The 14,737-nt window shown below is 38.9% G+C and overlaps 1 protein-coding gene across 10 annotated transcripts in view; it reads left to right on the top strand.

The window, feature by feature from the left end:
• FRY (FRY microtubule binding protein) overlaps nt 1-14,737 on the top strand; it is a gene marked incomplete at its 5' end in the record, with an annotated part of 677,381 nt that overhangs the window by 287,487 nt on the left and 375,157 nt on the right. For all 10 annotated transcript variants that reach the window (XR_013960263.1, XM_080662182.1, XM_080662181.1 and 7 more), the window contains one exon: nt 3,084-3,283. Coding sequence is in view for 9 of the 10 variants with exons in the window: in XM_080662181.1 (XP_080518307.1) it covers nt 3,084-3,283 (200 nt within the window). The remainder of the gene's footprint in view (nt 1-3,083; nt 3,284-14,737) is intronic.

Genomic DNA, 14,737 nt, shown 5'->3' with positions numbered 1-14,737 from the left:
TTTGAGCAGCAAGGATCATGTATTTCTTAGTTTTCAGCTATATTCTCCCCAGATAACTGAGTTACTGAAAGGTGCTATGTCATATGTTTATTTTGCAAACTATCCTGACAAAAGGCTAGGATTTATTAAGAATTAGTTGTGGTAGGATAAAGGGTTACTAAAACTTAGAAGTCACCCAGTTAAAGGACACTTACCCCATTAACTTTTACTGCATCTCCATCTGCCCAGCTGATCTGTTTGACTCCACAGTGATGGGCACCATCCCCTTGAATTACCTTCAGCTCTGACACAAGGCTCGGCTGAGCTAGGACCATTCCAACTCATGAAGGTTGTGTACACAGACTTTTGTGCTCACAAGATGTCTGCTTTGAAGTACAGGCAGATAACATTTTTTATGACAGCAGTGATAATTGGTACTTTCGCATTTTAAATGGAATATTTGTCTAAGAGACATTCTGGTTTGTGGATATCAGTTATCTGCTTCAAAAGGTGATTTGGCAGGAAGACTGCCAGAGGTCACTCTCAGGAACATTTTCTCACTTGAGTTATCACTATCAAGACCCACAGTCTTACAGTTATGGAGCTGGTCTTACAATTATGTTGCATCAACCTGATTTTTGCTTTATTCTAGAAAGGGATAAAATCCTGTAGAAAACAAAAGATAATAAAAACTCACCCACTCAATGGGAAAAAAACGAGGCTATCTATAATACTTTCAACAATAAAGATAAATTTTAAAAATAAGTAAATGAAGTCATCCTCCACTTAGACTTTCTTGGTTTATATTCCAGACTCTAGTCCTGTGGCACAATGACCTTGATACATTAGGAAGCATCTCATGGAGGTCACATGTCCCTTTGTAAGTTGGACTTATACTGAGAGAGTAGGAAGTAACATGGGGGCATGGCCAGGACTTCATTTGCATTACCTGATTTTGAGTATGCCCCTTTAGATTAAATAGAAATTTTAGGAAGCTGCTTGGAGCACCATTTGAACTAATGACCCTTCATTGAAAATCCAGCACGGTATTCCTTTAGAGACTCTACTACTAAATCTTGTCATAGAGTTTCCTCCCAGTGAATCACTTCAAGATGTACAGAAATCAAATAAGATGTCATTTTAATTAGTTAAGGATATTTTTTGGACATTACCTGAGTGAAGAACTCTATACTAGATCTGGGAGACTGCAGTCTTATTGGGGAACCTTTAAGGGATACATTTAGAAGAATGTATGGTTCAGTTATAGGACCAACCTTATGCAGAACTGCATTGAATGATCACGTCTCTTGTCACCTGTCTATTGAGTCTTCCCTGGGTAATGTGGGATGTACAGTGCCAAAGGTCATGAGTTAAATGTTTAAAATTGAAAATACAAACTTACCAGCAGGGGTTAGCCTGGTGGCAATGACACTAGAAGTGGTTCTGAAGGGACAGGAGGCTTAGATGAGCAGAGAAGATGGGAAGGAGCAGCAGGAGAGGAAGGCATAAGTGAGAACAGTGTGCTCGTGGGCCAGCCAGGATGGACGCAGACTGCTGGTGAGGCTCAAACCCAAGGCATGTGTTTGAGGTTTGACAATGATAATTGAGAGCCATTGAAAATGTTAAATAAAAAATGTTATGATTAAAACCATTCTGAACAAAGATTGGTTTAGTATGTAAAATTAATGAACTAAAGGCAACAGAGGGACGGCTCTAGTAATCATGCCATAGGCTTCCAAGGGCCTAGGATAGAACTGCTAAGAATGGAGAGGGAAAGAAGTAATATACAACATATTTTATTTTTATATATGGAGAGGCCATATAATTAAAGTTTAGTGATAGTTAAGATTGTAAGGGACTCAAAGTGGATGGGGCATTAGGAAAGAGTAGGAAGGATGAGGGAGAATGTGCAACATGGGGACATGTTTGTAATTTAATAAAATAAAATAAATTTTCATGGCTTCTTCAAAATTTGGCTTGGGGTTGGAAGAAGGTAAGAGAAGCCTTGAATTTACTTGTAGTTTTGAGAAGCTTTCAAGAACTTTTTTCTTCCTTTATTATGACGATATACCACCATTCTCTGATACCCTAACCAGGGTCCAAACTGGAAATCTAATTTTGTCTTTACTCTTTTCCTTAATCTCTGTACCCAAAATGATACAGTCTACCTTTTAAGTGTCTGCTTTATCATTATCCTCTCCTCAGAATTCCTAATGTCTCTATCCAAGCCCACTTATGCTTGTATTTCTTCAATTGAATCGTGATAACTGAACATTTTACAGGGGGTAGTTCATGTTACAATTTAAGAAGAGAGACATAAAATTTCCATTTATGAATAAAAATCTATTTTCTCTAGCTATAATTTAAAATTTTATTTTCTGTAACTATCAAAGTTAAAATAGTTGTCTGACTATTACATTCTGAAAGGAGGCCACTCACCAGAAACTCTGTTCAAAATCTAATCCAAGTGGGGAATCTGCACATATTATGAAGGGTGAAGAGGGCATCTCAACTTGTACCAAGGGTGTTGAGAGTGAAAAGTTAAACCTACACTTTGATTGGCATTGATAGGGCCCTTCCTGAACCTTTAACTTTCAAGAAGATCATTCCTTTTGGAGAAAGAGCAAGTTGGGCTACTGTAAATTGATTCTTGGAAACTTCTGAAGTTTTGGGCATTATTTATTTCATTAGTTCTTGTTCCATTAGTTAGAATGAAGCACAGGAGACAGAGCTCCTTGCCATTAGGAAAATCAGGACAACAAATCACTTTTTCCCCCCCCCACATATATGTTCTTTACTTCCCTGGAACATCATAAATGTTGTTGGATTTATCAACTGTATTTGGTACTTACAACATAATTTACCTAAAGCAATGTGGTAACCACAGAAGTATTTTGAGATTATCAAATATGTAATAACATAAGTCTAATGTAATAAAAATAATTACATTCTGACACCATTTCTAAAAAATTAGGCCAGGTTATGATGCTAAGGACAGCATTCCGGATATGATTCTTATCCTTTATACCTGTGGTGTAGCACAGCCAATCTGAATGTTTACAATGTGATTTCCAGCTTGTAAGAATACCTGTTATTTTTTTCAGCTTCTCCAGTTGGCAACGGTTATATCAAGCCTCCAGTTCCACCTGTGTCTGGCACACAAAGGGAAAAAGGGCCACCAACCATGTTACCCATCAATGTGGACCCAGACAGCAAACCAGGGGAATATGTCCTTAAGAGTTTATTTGTCAACTTCACCACCCAGGCTGAGCGCAAGATTCGCATCGTCATGGCAGAACCACTGGTGAGTGTGCCCCGTGATGCCTGTTTCTCTTTAAATTAATCTTTACATTGAACAGAGGGGATTTTACAACTCTTAAGAAATGATGGATTGCTTTTCCCCTAATTTCCAGAGATTTTTTTTAATACCATTAGTAAGTTTTGAAAGATTATAGTTAAGTTTCCTAATTTAATTAAAAATATTGAGGGTTGAAGACTTTAAAACAATCCTCAGGAAATACATTTCAGTAGCACACTTTATTACTAAGTTTAAGGCTAATCAGCATAATTGAACAATAAGAAGTATTAATCATAGAAAAATTGTGTTCAGTCTCTATGCTGACATACTTTAGTCAATGTCTTTGTCCTGTTCTTAGAGTAAACAAGAGGAAAAAAAAACAAAAACCATTGTTGTTCAGGTGTCTGCCTGGACCGCCAGTTTGAGAACACATGGTCTCAGTGATATAGGGTTTGAGGAGGCTTTTTGGTGTGTCTTTCAGAAACACCACTTTGTATTCTGAAAATTGGAAGTTAGGTCATTCTTGACTCATTACCTTTAGGTCCCTTAGTAGATGATGCTCTTAGACATCGGTGTCTTTCTTTGCAGCTAACTCTGCCACAAAGTAAGTCATGTGTTGTGGCCATGTGTTAATTGCTGGTTCTAAAAAGGACGGTCTGCAAGGAAGTCCAACAAATAGATTCAGATTACTGGTTTTCTGATCTTGGCACACACAATGAGAGAAAAAGAGAGAAATTCAGAGTAATGCAGCTCTCTCTGTGAAGCTGGGCTTTGTTCCTCCTGTGGGGATACTGGGGCATGCAAAGTCTGAAGTTTGTTTTACAGCATCATAGCTTAAAATAATTAAATGTAATGTTGTTGAGCCAAAACACAAGTTTCTAAAAATATGTAACAATGTAAGGGTGGGTATCAGAATTGAAGAATATTTAAGTGTGTAGTTACCTGGAAGTTACACACTTTCCATTTTCAAGTTTGTATTAGATCAGTGGAGGTTATTTTTATGAATTCTAACTTCTTATGGAAGATGTTCCTTGGTTTTGCCCTTTAAATCATTTAAATTAAACCGTACTACAGTATCTTTTCCCCATTCACTCATGTTTTTATGTTTCTACTATTCTTATAATTAATAATAATAGCTAATAATTCTGAAGTAGTTACTATGTGCCAGGCACTGTGCTGAACATACTGTCTCCTTTAATTTTCACAATCGTCTTAGGTAGTATTCCTATTCCTGTTTACAGATGGGAAAAGTTAGAACAGAGAGGGAAAGTAATTGTGCAAGGTCACAAGTATTAATTGGAATTTAAGCTGGGTGACCTCACAGCCAATCTCTGAACCATTCTATACTTTATTAACAGTCTGCATGGTCATCTTTGTTTAAGGATACCTTATTTAACTTCTTTTTAAAAATATATATTTTTATTGATTTCAGAGAGGAAAGGAGAGAGATAGAAACATCAATGATGACAGAGAATCATTGATCAACTGTTTTCTGCATGCCCCCTACTGGGGATCAAGCCCACAACTCCAGACATGTGCTCTGATCGGGAATTGAACTGTGACCTCCTGTTGGCGCTCAACCACTGAGCAACACTGGTTGTGCTTTAACTTCTTAAGACAAATCAACGCAGGCTCTTCTATACCAGCCTGCCATAAATCATGTATTTGAATTTCCATTGCCCAAAACAGTGCTGTACTTGAACCCTCTGAGCTCCTTGAAAGATGCTGAGGCAGCCCAGACTCCCACCCTCATGGATGGTGGAAGCTGCCTCGGCTCTAGTGGTCATTGGGGAGTTTGAGGAGGATAGAGTGGCAAGGCATATCACACTCCTTAGCATTGGAAAATGCCAAAATGGCTGGTCAGGGCTCTCTGAAGTTGTGATCATGGGAATTTTCCTGAGGGACTGAGAAATTGTACCAAAGTTAAAAGAGATGATTAAAAAGTTAGGTTCTGGCACCTTTTGAGTCATCCCTGTTTCCAAAATAATAGCTTAAATACTGTTATTAAAGAATTTATTAAGTCAAATAGTTTGGGTTTAACTTTTCATCTTTACTCAGCTTGGAATTTTTTGTATTTTTCTTCATGGAGTAAACATTATGTCTGAAAAACAACATTTGCCACAGCATTTTTTAAATTAGAAGTTGATGTTTTTGTTCCTTTCTGTGAGACAACTTAAATGTCTCCAAATAAGAAAAATTGAAACATGAGAGTACGCTCTATCCAGCCAATCTCTTATCAGATGAGAGACTCTACTGGATGCTAATGGCCAACTAGATGAACATTATGTTTCTAGCTAAAGCAATATATTCAAATCAATTTTTAGTATCATTGCTTTATATAAAAGACTAGAGGCCCAGTGCACGAAATTCGTGCACGGGGGAGGGGGGTGTCCCTCAGCCCAGTCTGCACCCTCTCCAATCTGGGACCCCGGTGGGATCGGGCCTAAATGGGCAGTCGGACATCCCTCTCACAATCCAGGACTGCTGGCTCCCAACTGCTCACCTGCCTGCCTTCCTGATTGCCCCTAACTGCTTCTGCCTGCCAGCCTGATCACCCCCTAACCACTCCCCTGCCATCCTGATTGATACATAACTGCTTCCCTGCCAGCCTGTTTGCCCCTAACTGCCCTCCCCTGCAGGCCTGGTCACCCCTAACTGCCCTTCCTTGCAGGCCTGGTTCCTCCCAACTGCCCTCCCCTGCTGGCCATCTTGTGGTGGCCATCTTGTGTCCACATGGGGGCAGGATCTTTGACCACATGGGGGCAGCCATCTTGTGTGTTGGAGTGATGGTCAATCTGCATATTACTCTTTTATTAGATAGGATAGAGGCCTGGAGCATGGGTGGTGGCCAGCTGTTTTGCCCTGAAGGGTGTCCCGGATCAGGGTGGGGGTTCCCTTGGGGCATGGGGCAGCCTGGGTGAGGGGCCTGTGGTGGGTTGCAGGCCAGCCACGCCCCCTGGCGACCCAAGCGGAGGCCCTGGTATCTGGGGTTTATTTATCTTCTACAAATGAAACTTTGTAGCCTGGAGCGGAGCCAAGCCTTCTGCTTGCTCCGTGGTGGCAGCCATTTCTTTGGGATTTATGTATCTTCTATAATTGAAACTTTGTAGCCTTAAGCAGAGGCCTGGGCCTGCCAGGGTGTGCAGAAAGCTTGGCTTCCTCCATCACGGGGGCAACCCTAGCCTCCTGCTCTTTCCAGCTCCGTGGCTACCGCCATTTCTGTTTGGATTTATGTATCTTCTATCATTGAAACTTTGTAGCCTTGAGTGGAGGCCTAGGCTGGCAAGGGCAGGCGGAAAGCTTGGCTTCCTCCATTGCCGGGGAAACCCAAGCCTCCCTCCTGCTCTCTGTGGCCGTAGCCATCTTGCTTGGGTTTATTTGCATATTCGCTCCTGATTGGCTGGTGGGCGTGGCTTGTGGGTGTAGTGGAGTGATGGTTAATTTGCATATTACTCTTTTATTATATAGGATGATTTGTTCCCTTGTATTTTTGGCAGAGATGTAACATTTCTTGTTACATTTCTTGTCTGTTGAAAAATGCTTAGAAATGTGTGTCCTTATATTTGTTTACTTATGGAACAATAAATGTGAGTATATTCTGGAACTTATTACCTGATTCTAAAAATGTAAATGGACATCTGACATTTTGTTCTATCATGATAGCAAGAGGTTTTATTTTTTATGTACTAGAGTACGTTTAAAGTAAATTTCACAAGATGTTTTCAACTATTTCTCTTGCTGAATTAGCTTTACTTAAAAACACATGGAATCTTTTAAGAGTGTAGATTTACATGGGTTTATATCAAATTGCTAATTTGTATTCTATATCTTTAATATGACATAAATTTATATGAGAGTGGAAAGGGTAATTTTCAACAAATTGAAAGTATATGTTTATTATTTATGGGAATACTCAGGAATTTGTATTTTTATTTCATTTTATTTTATTATTTCAAATACTTTTAATGATTTTTAGAGAGAGAAGAAGGGAGAGTGAGAGGAAGAGAGAAGCATTGATTGGCTGCCTCCTACCGGGGATGAAGCCTGCAACTCAGAAATGTGCCCTAACCAGGAATTCAACCAGTAACCTTTTGGTGCATAGGACAATGCCCAACCAACTGAGCCACAATGGCCAGAGCTTGTTTTATTTTTAAAAGACTGAATCCTTCACAATTCTACATCAGTTAGATTATGTGCAATAAATTATACACAATATTAAAGTTATATTTATGAATATCCAAATAGCTAACTTTAATGAAAAAAGGACAAGAAAACAAAAATATTCTACCAAGATCAAATTTTATATTATATTCTTTATAAACATCTTACACTAGTTCAGCAGTATTGTTCTTTGTGCCCAAAAGATGCTCAGGACAGATTCATTAATTTTTATGGATTAGTCCAGTGATTTTTTCAACTAGTATGCTACAAGAATTTTTAAAACATGCAATGCCTGACTATTTAGTCAGGGGCACTGACCTCCTTTCCCTTAGTAAAATAATGACAACAGCCAACACAACAATAGCCGTCTGGTGTGAATGAATCAAAATTATACTGATTTTTTGTGTCAGATTGGAAAAATATATATTTTTGGTGTGCTAAAGAAATTTAGTAAGTATTTTATGTGTGTCATGAAATGAAAAAGGTTGAAAATCACTGGTTTAGTCAATAATTTTATCCTAATTTTGTTGCTTCATGGGGTCATTTGTAGCATTTGCTCTCACCCAGTTTTACCACTATTTCACCTTTCCCAAGCAAAGTGTTTTAAATAAGCTAAATTGGGTAATCTGTACAGAAACTAATATAATTGATACTTTTCCTTCTGGCCTCCTATATTTTCTCTTTGTTTTAAATTTTCTTTTTCCCAAAGTATATTTTTGTCGTTCTTTAGTTAAGAGTCATTTGGGTTGTAAATCATTCAGTCATGTTTATCTAAGCTGCTTTATTTCTCCCTCAATTTTCAGTGATAGTTCAGTTGGGAATAGAATTTTAGTTTGAAATTTATTTTTCCTCTAGGTTTTTGACAATATGTTTCACTATGCTGCCTCCATTACTGCTGTTGAAAGCCTGTGGTTGATTTATGATTTGTTTGTGGGTTTTTTTTAACTTTTTCTCCTGCTTGCTTTTATGTTTGACTAGAGGCCCGGTGCACAAAATTCGGGGGGGGGGGCGGTGTCGCTCAGCCCAGCCTGCACTCTCTCCAATCTGGGACCCTGAGAGGGATGTCCGACTGCCTGTTTAGGCCCGATCCCACCAGGCAGTCGGACATCCCCCTCACAATCCAGGACTGCTGGCTCCCAACTGCTCGCCTGCCTGCCTTCCTGATTGCCCCTAACCACTTCTGCCTGCCAGCCTGATTGATGCCTAACTGCTCCCCTGCCAGCCTGTTTGCCCCTAACTGCCCTCCCCTGCAGGCCTGGTCACCCCTAACTGCCCTTCCCCCAACTGCTCTCCCCTGCAGGCCTGGGTCCCTCGCAACTGCCCTTCCCTTCAGGCCCAGTCACCCCCAACTTTCCTCCTCTGCCAGCCGGGTCACCCCCAACTGCCCTCCCTTTCAGGCCTTGTCCCTCCCAACTGCTTTCCCCTGCTGGCCATCTTGTGGTGGCCATCTTGTGTCCACATGGAGGCAGGATCTTTGACCACATGGGGGCAGCCATCTTGTGTGTTGAAGTGATGATCAATCTGCATATTACTCTTTTATTAGATAGGATAGAGGCCTGGTGCATGGGTGAGGGCCAGCTTGTTTGCCCTGACGGGTGTCCCGAATCAGGGTGGGGGTTCCCTTGGGGTGTGGGGCAGCCTGGGCAAGGGGCCTGTGGTGGTTTGCAGGCTGGCCATGCCCCCTGGTGACCCAAGTGGAGGCCCTGGTATCTGGGGTTTATTTATCTTCTATAATTGAAACTTTGTAGCCTTGAGTGGAGGCCTGGGCCCACCAGGGTGTGTGGAAAGCTTGGCTTCCTCCATCGCCGGGGAAACCCAAGCCTCCCTTCTGCTCACTCTGTGGCTGCAGCCATCTTGGTTGGGGTTAATTTGCATACTCACTCCTGATTGGCTGGTGGGCATGGCTTGTGGGTGTAGTGGAGTGATGGTTAATTTGCATATTACTCTTTTATTAGATAGGATTATTTTTTCTTTGTCTATGTAATGTCCTGAGGTTTCACTACTCTATTATTTGGATGTGGACTTATTTTTATTTTCTTGTTTGAGATTCTGATGCTTCTTGAATTGAGGGTTTATATCCTTCATGAATTATGGAAAATTCTTAGCCATTAAGTATTTAAATATTGCCACTTCTCTTTTTCTGACATACCTATTAGATCGGTCCTTCTCATGCTACGTTGCATATTTTTTTTATCCTTCTGTTACTATATATTTACTTATTTGTCTCTCACCACTACATTCTAAGTGATTTTCTCTGGTGAAATTAATACTCTCTTGGACTATATCTAGTCTGTAGTTTAATCTGCCAGTTGAGAATTATAATTTTGGTAACTATACTTTTCAATTCTAGAAGTCCTGTTTGGTTTTCTTTTAAAGTCTATTTAGGTGGGTTATTTTTTGTTGCTGTTTTTGTTGTTAATCCTCACCTGAAGATGTTTTTTCCATTAGTTTTTTCTTTTAGAGACAGTGGAAGGGAAGCAGGGGGAGAGAGAGAGAGGCAGGATGAGAGAGAGAGAGAAAGAGACAGAGAGAGAGAGAGAGATCAATTGGTTGCCTCTCTCACAGCCTCACATGCCCTGACTGGGGCCAGGGATTGAACCTGCAACCCAGATATGTTCCCTTGACCAGGAATCAAACCTGCAACCCTTTGGTGTGCATGCTAACACTCTAACCACTTAGAAACACTGGCCAGAACTAGGAGGGGTTTTTAAGATGTATTTTGTTCCTTAATTAAGTCTACAGTTTCTCTTTTATGTCTTTGATCACCTTAAACATACTTTTTTGTGACCTTTTTTAGATTAGCCTTAGAATTTATTACTGTCTGGGGCCAAATATTATTAATTACTTGGCTTGGAGATTTCTGCACCCAGAATGTAATCTTAATGGAACTACAACTCATGTAAGACTTGAGACTGTGTTTTCAAATGCTTGGAGATGATTTTTTTTTTGTTGTTTTTACCTAGAACCCAGGCAGGGACCATTGGAATATCTTTTTATCTTCCTACATTTTTCCCTAGTCCATTTTTTCATTGTTTAGGACAAGACATTTATGTAGGTGTCTTATTTCTGATGTCCCACCTCTCAAGGCCCACAGCTTTGTTTCTGTTCCCAGTGGAAACAGAAAAAGCCTCCAGGGTACTGAGACCAATAACCCTCCCCCTCTGCAGCCACTGCATCACCTCATACCTTCCTGTTTTCCATTTCCCTCTTCCTTTCTTATTTACTCATTTCTGCATTTTAAAATATCCTATATTCCATCTAACATTTATAGGTGTTTATAGTATCTGAGATTTTGAGTTATTTCAGCCCATTATCCTGCCAAAGTCTTCTGGGGAGTTCTTGGTTTGCTTCTCATACAGATAAGGCCAAGGTAGTTGTTTGCACTGTGAGGCTTATGAGCAAGCAAAAGTTTCCATGGCAAGGTGAAGTGTCCCCAAAACAAATAAAAGGAAGAAGAGGGGATTGTCACTAATTCTTCCTCTTCTGATCTTGTTTTATAAATTGTGCCTAAATACAACCCTTTCACTTTGGCTTCACATCTTTTTATGCCTTGATTTGGCTACAGCCTATCTTACTTCCCTTGTGTACCTTAATGAATTCATGTTTTGATTCTGTACTTGTTCAGGAAGCTAAATCAGGTGTTGGGCCAGGGGTTTCATGTGGATCTATATTCTGTTAGCATAAAATGTCAGCAGCAACAGAAGAAGAAATTCTAACTTACCAAAGACTTAGAAAGCAAGTAATTTATTCTCTACTTTGAAACCTGGAAGAAGGCAAAGATAGGCATAACTTCAAAAAAAAGGAAACAAACCTAACTTCTTGTCCTTCAGCAAAGCCTATGACTGGGTGAGGGGGCAGAGCTCACCTTCTTCTAAAGTTCTGGATTTAAAAACACTTTTATGGGTTATTCTTATTTTATTTTTATTGTTGATGCTATTACAGGTGTCCCCATCTCCCCCTTTGCCAACCTCCACCCAGCCCCCACTCCCTCTTTTCCTCTTCCCTTTGGCCATCACCATGGAATATATATATATATATTTTTTTCTTTGCTAAAAAAGTAAAAACATTTTTATAATGAGAGGTGACATGAAAATGGAGGGTTTTATTATAGATATTGCTTGAACATTGATAGCCCTGCTCAAGTGTAGTGATAGAATTAAAATAAGGCTGTCCCAAAAGGAGACTAAGAAAAAGCTCTGGTCAGATAAGGAATATTTATATTATACTCGATAAAGTATTGGCTTAGGTTCCAAATTATGCATAAATAATTTTAAAGTAGCTGTTTCTTGGCAAAGCAGCTCAGCCTTGTACCCCTTACTTAATCTTACAGACATTCACCAGAAATCTGAAAACTCATTCTAACCCAGAAACAAAATATAGTAGTTATAGCTAAAATCAGAGATAATTGTTGAAAGGTGTCACTTAGCTGCTGAATGAGGTGACCTTCCCAAAGAGCTCAGAAACTCACTTTTTCTGTACAGTGTTCAACCTGAAATGTGTATTCCTTATTATGAATATTCTTAGAATCATATAGATGAAAAGCATTTCTTTCGTAGTGTTAAATGGGACTTTTTCAGCTGTGAAATGAAATTTAATGCATCATGATATTTAACGTTTGAACCTTATAGCAAATAAACCATGTGAAAAGTGTCCTGAAATAAATTTTAAAAAATCAAAGGGATTTCTATTTCAACTTAATAGTATCCAATTCAGTTTATCCATGGGTAGACCATCATTTTTATGTCCAGCAACTTTAGAGAAGATTATCAAAGTTTCTTCTTTTTGAGAATATAAGACTAGGGAGATGTTATTCCTCAAGTTATTTTTAGTCTAGTTCTTTCTGGTTATATGCTTCTTTTTACTATTTATAGAGATATCATTTTTAGCACAAATAAGAGATCATTTGAAAATATATCACCACATTTTAAAGTGACATAAAATGCCAATAAAAGTAAGTTCAATATTTTGACATAGTCCATTCCCATGCTTACTATGATGTAATATTGCTGTCTCCACATAGCATTTTACATTTTGACATCCATGAAAGTCACTAATACAATTTAGGAAGCAGCAATCTTTACTATATAGTATTGTGGTAATTTTAATGAGCATAAGTCTTGATTTTCACAGGTTTTGCTAACAACCCTAAGGCATGTTTTATTGGGTATTTTTGATTGATGGTTAACATTTATCTAGTACCCTCCAACCAAATTAATTTTTCAAAACACAGTATTGTATTTGATAGTATTTCCTGATGCCTTTGGGGATTTCTACTTGATTCATAAGTTGTAACCATCTATGTTGAGGGCAGGTGGGGCTGGAATTTTCTAGAAGGCTTTTCCAAGATGATTCAGTAGCCATGCCCAGAAATCAAGGACAAAAAAAAGGTTAGGCACTATAATTTTAAAATATTTTTAATTGATTTAATATGTGTGTGTGCATGCATATATATATGTATATATATTGCTATTTTTATTGAGATATATTCCCATACCTTAAATTTAACACTATTAAAGTGTGCAATTCAATACATATTCAAAAAATTGTGCAACCTTCACTGTCTGATTCCAGAACAGTGCCTTTAAAAGACAGAGTAGTTCAGTTGATTCTGATCTACTTATTTTTCTATCATTTATCTCCTGGAATTCCCCTTTTATTTTGCCATAAAACCAAACCTTTTTTTCTTAGTTAATTTGGATCATTTAGGTTTTAACTGAATTCTGTTTGGCTGCATGAATTTGGGCATGTAATGAATAGCAATTAATGATAACCATAAAACCAATGCTGCCTATGAAATTGCTTCTTTCATCTCCTGTAGAAAACAAAAATTCAAGATACATATGGGCTGTAGGACTTCAGCAGAAATGAAAATGCTTATCCATGTGTGCTGGTCAAATTCCAACTGAGGAATAGTAGCATCCCCCTTCCTCTGGGTTTTAGGTGCTGGTTCAGATGATGGTCCTGTGTGACCAGATGCCACCTAAGAAGAGACTTCTCTGCAGTGTTGAGTGAGGTGGTCTTATTCTCCAGTGCTGGTTTCTGACCTGTTAGTAATACCCTGAGAGGCATTGCCTAGAAAGGCTTGTAGAAAGTGAGCATCACTCATTCTTTCCCATTTAAACAATGCTCCATACATACCAAATTGGCCAGTCACAGTGTTCTAATTCCAGAGATTCCCACTCATACATTGAGATCAGTGTCTTACCCCTGTAAATATCAGCTCTATGGCTTCAACCATACCGTCTTGCTCAAGATTTTTTTGGGATTCCCAGTGGGCAGCATAACACATAGTGAATTTCTCAAAAGCAAAAACTCCCATCCTTGTGCTCAGGATGGTCAGAGCTGTGCCACTAGAGAGGGAGTGGCTGGTGGTTCCCGGTCCCCAAGCTAGGTCATTCCCCAAGCTAGGTCATTCCTATCAAAATCACCTCCCCTCTTACCTTTGGTCCCCAGAAAAATAAAATTTCTTTCAGATAGATTAGCCATTCTTCTTCTCATTCAGTAAGTGATGAGTTTTATTTTTAAAGTAATGTTATTAAAATATAATTTTCATACAGTAAACTGCAGGGATTTTAAAACTACAGTTTGATAAATTTTAACAAAAGTAAACACATGTGTCAGGACTGCTACATTCCAGATAGAGAACAGTTTCTTCATCCCAGGAGTCTCCTTGTGCCCCTGTACAGAGACCTATACCAACACCCCAGTCTCTGGCAACTATTGGTCTATGTATAGATGCATTCCCATTTGGTAGAATGTCATATACATGGAAGCAATGCAATATGTGCCCATTTGTATCTAGTCTGTTTCACTCAGGATAATGTGTATTTAATCACATTTTGATGGAATTTTAGGTCAACAAAGTTTTTGAGTACAATTTTAAATAGCACAAGTCTTGATTCCCACAGGTCATGCTAATAATTGTAATAGCATATATTTTATAAGGTATTTTTGATAGTAGCTTACAGAAGAAGGGAGGAAGGAAGGGAAGGAGGGAGGGAGGAAGGAAGGACCTTATTTTCCAACTTCCAAGCATAAGTGATTGTATTTGAGACTAAGCATTATAGAAAGAGGAGTAAGACAAACTTTTGTAAGAATAACTTTCATTTTTTGCTTAGCTATCATATTTTGGGCAAAAAAATCTTCACATTAGCCCTAGAAGGTAGGTAATAATAGCAACATTTCAGGTGCCTACTGACTGCCAGGCACTGTTCTTAATACTTGAATAATATTAACTCACCTTATCTTCACAGTATGAGGTAGGTACACTTACTACCCCACAAGAAAACGGAGATATAA

Source organism: Plecotus auritus (genome assembly GCF_963455305.1).
Source record: "Plecotus auritus genome assembly, chromosome: 3".
Lineage (NCBI taxonomy): Eukaryota > Metazoa > Chordata > Mammalia > Chiroptera > Vespertilionidae > Plecotus > Plecotus auritus.
Note: the sequence above shows the minus strand (reverse complement) of the source record. Positions and strands in the feature narration are given on the sequence as shown.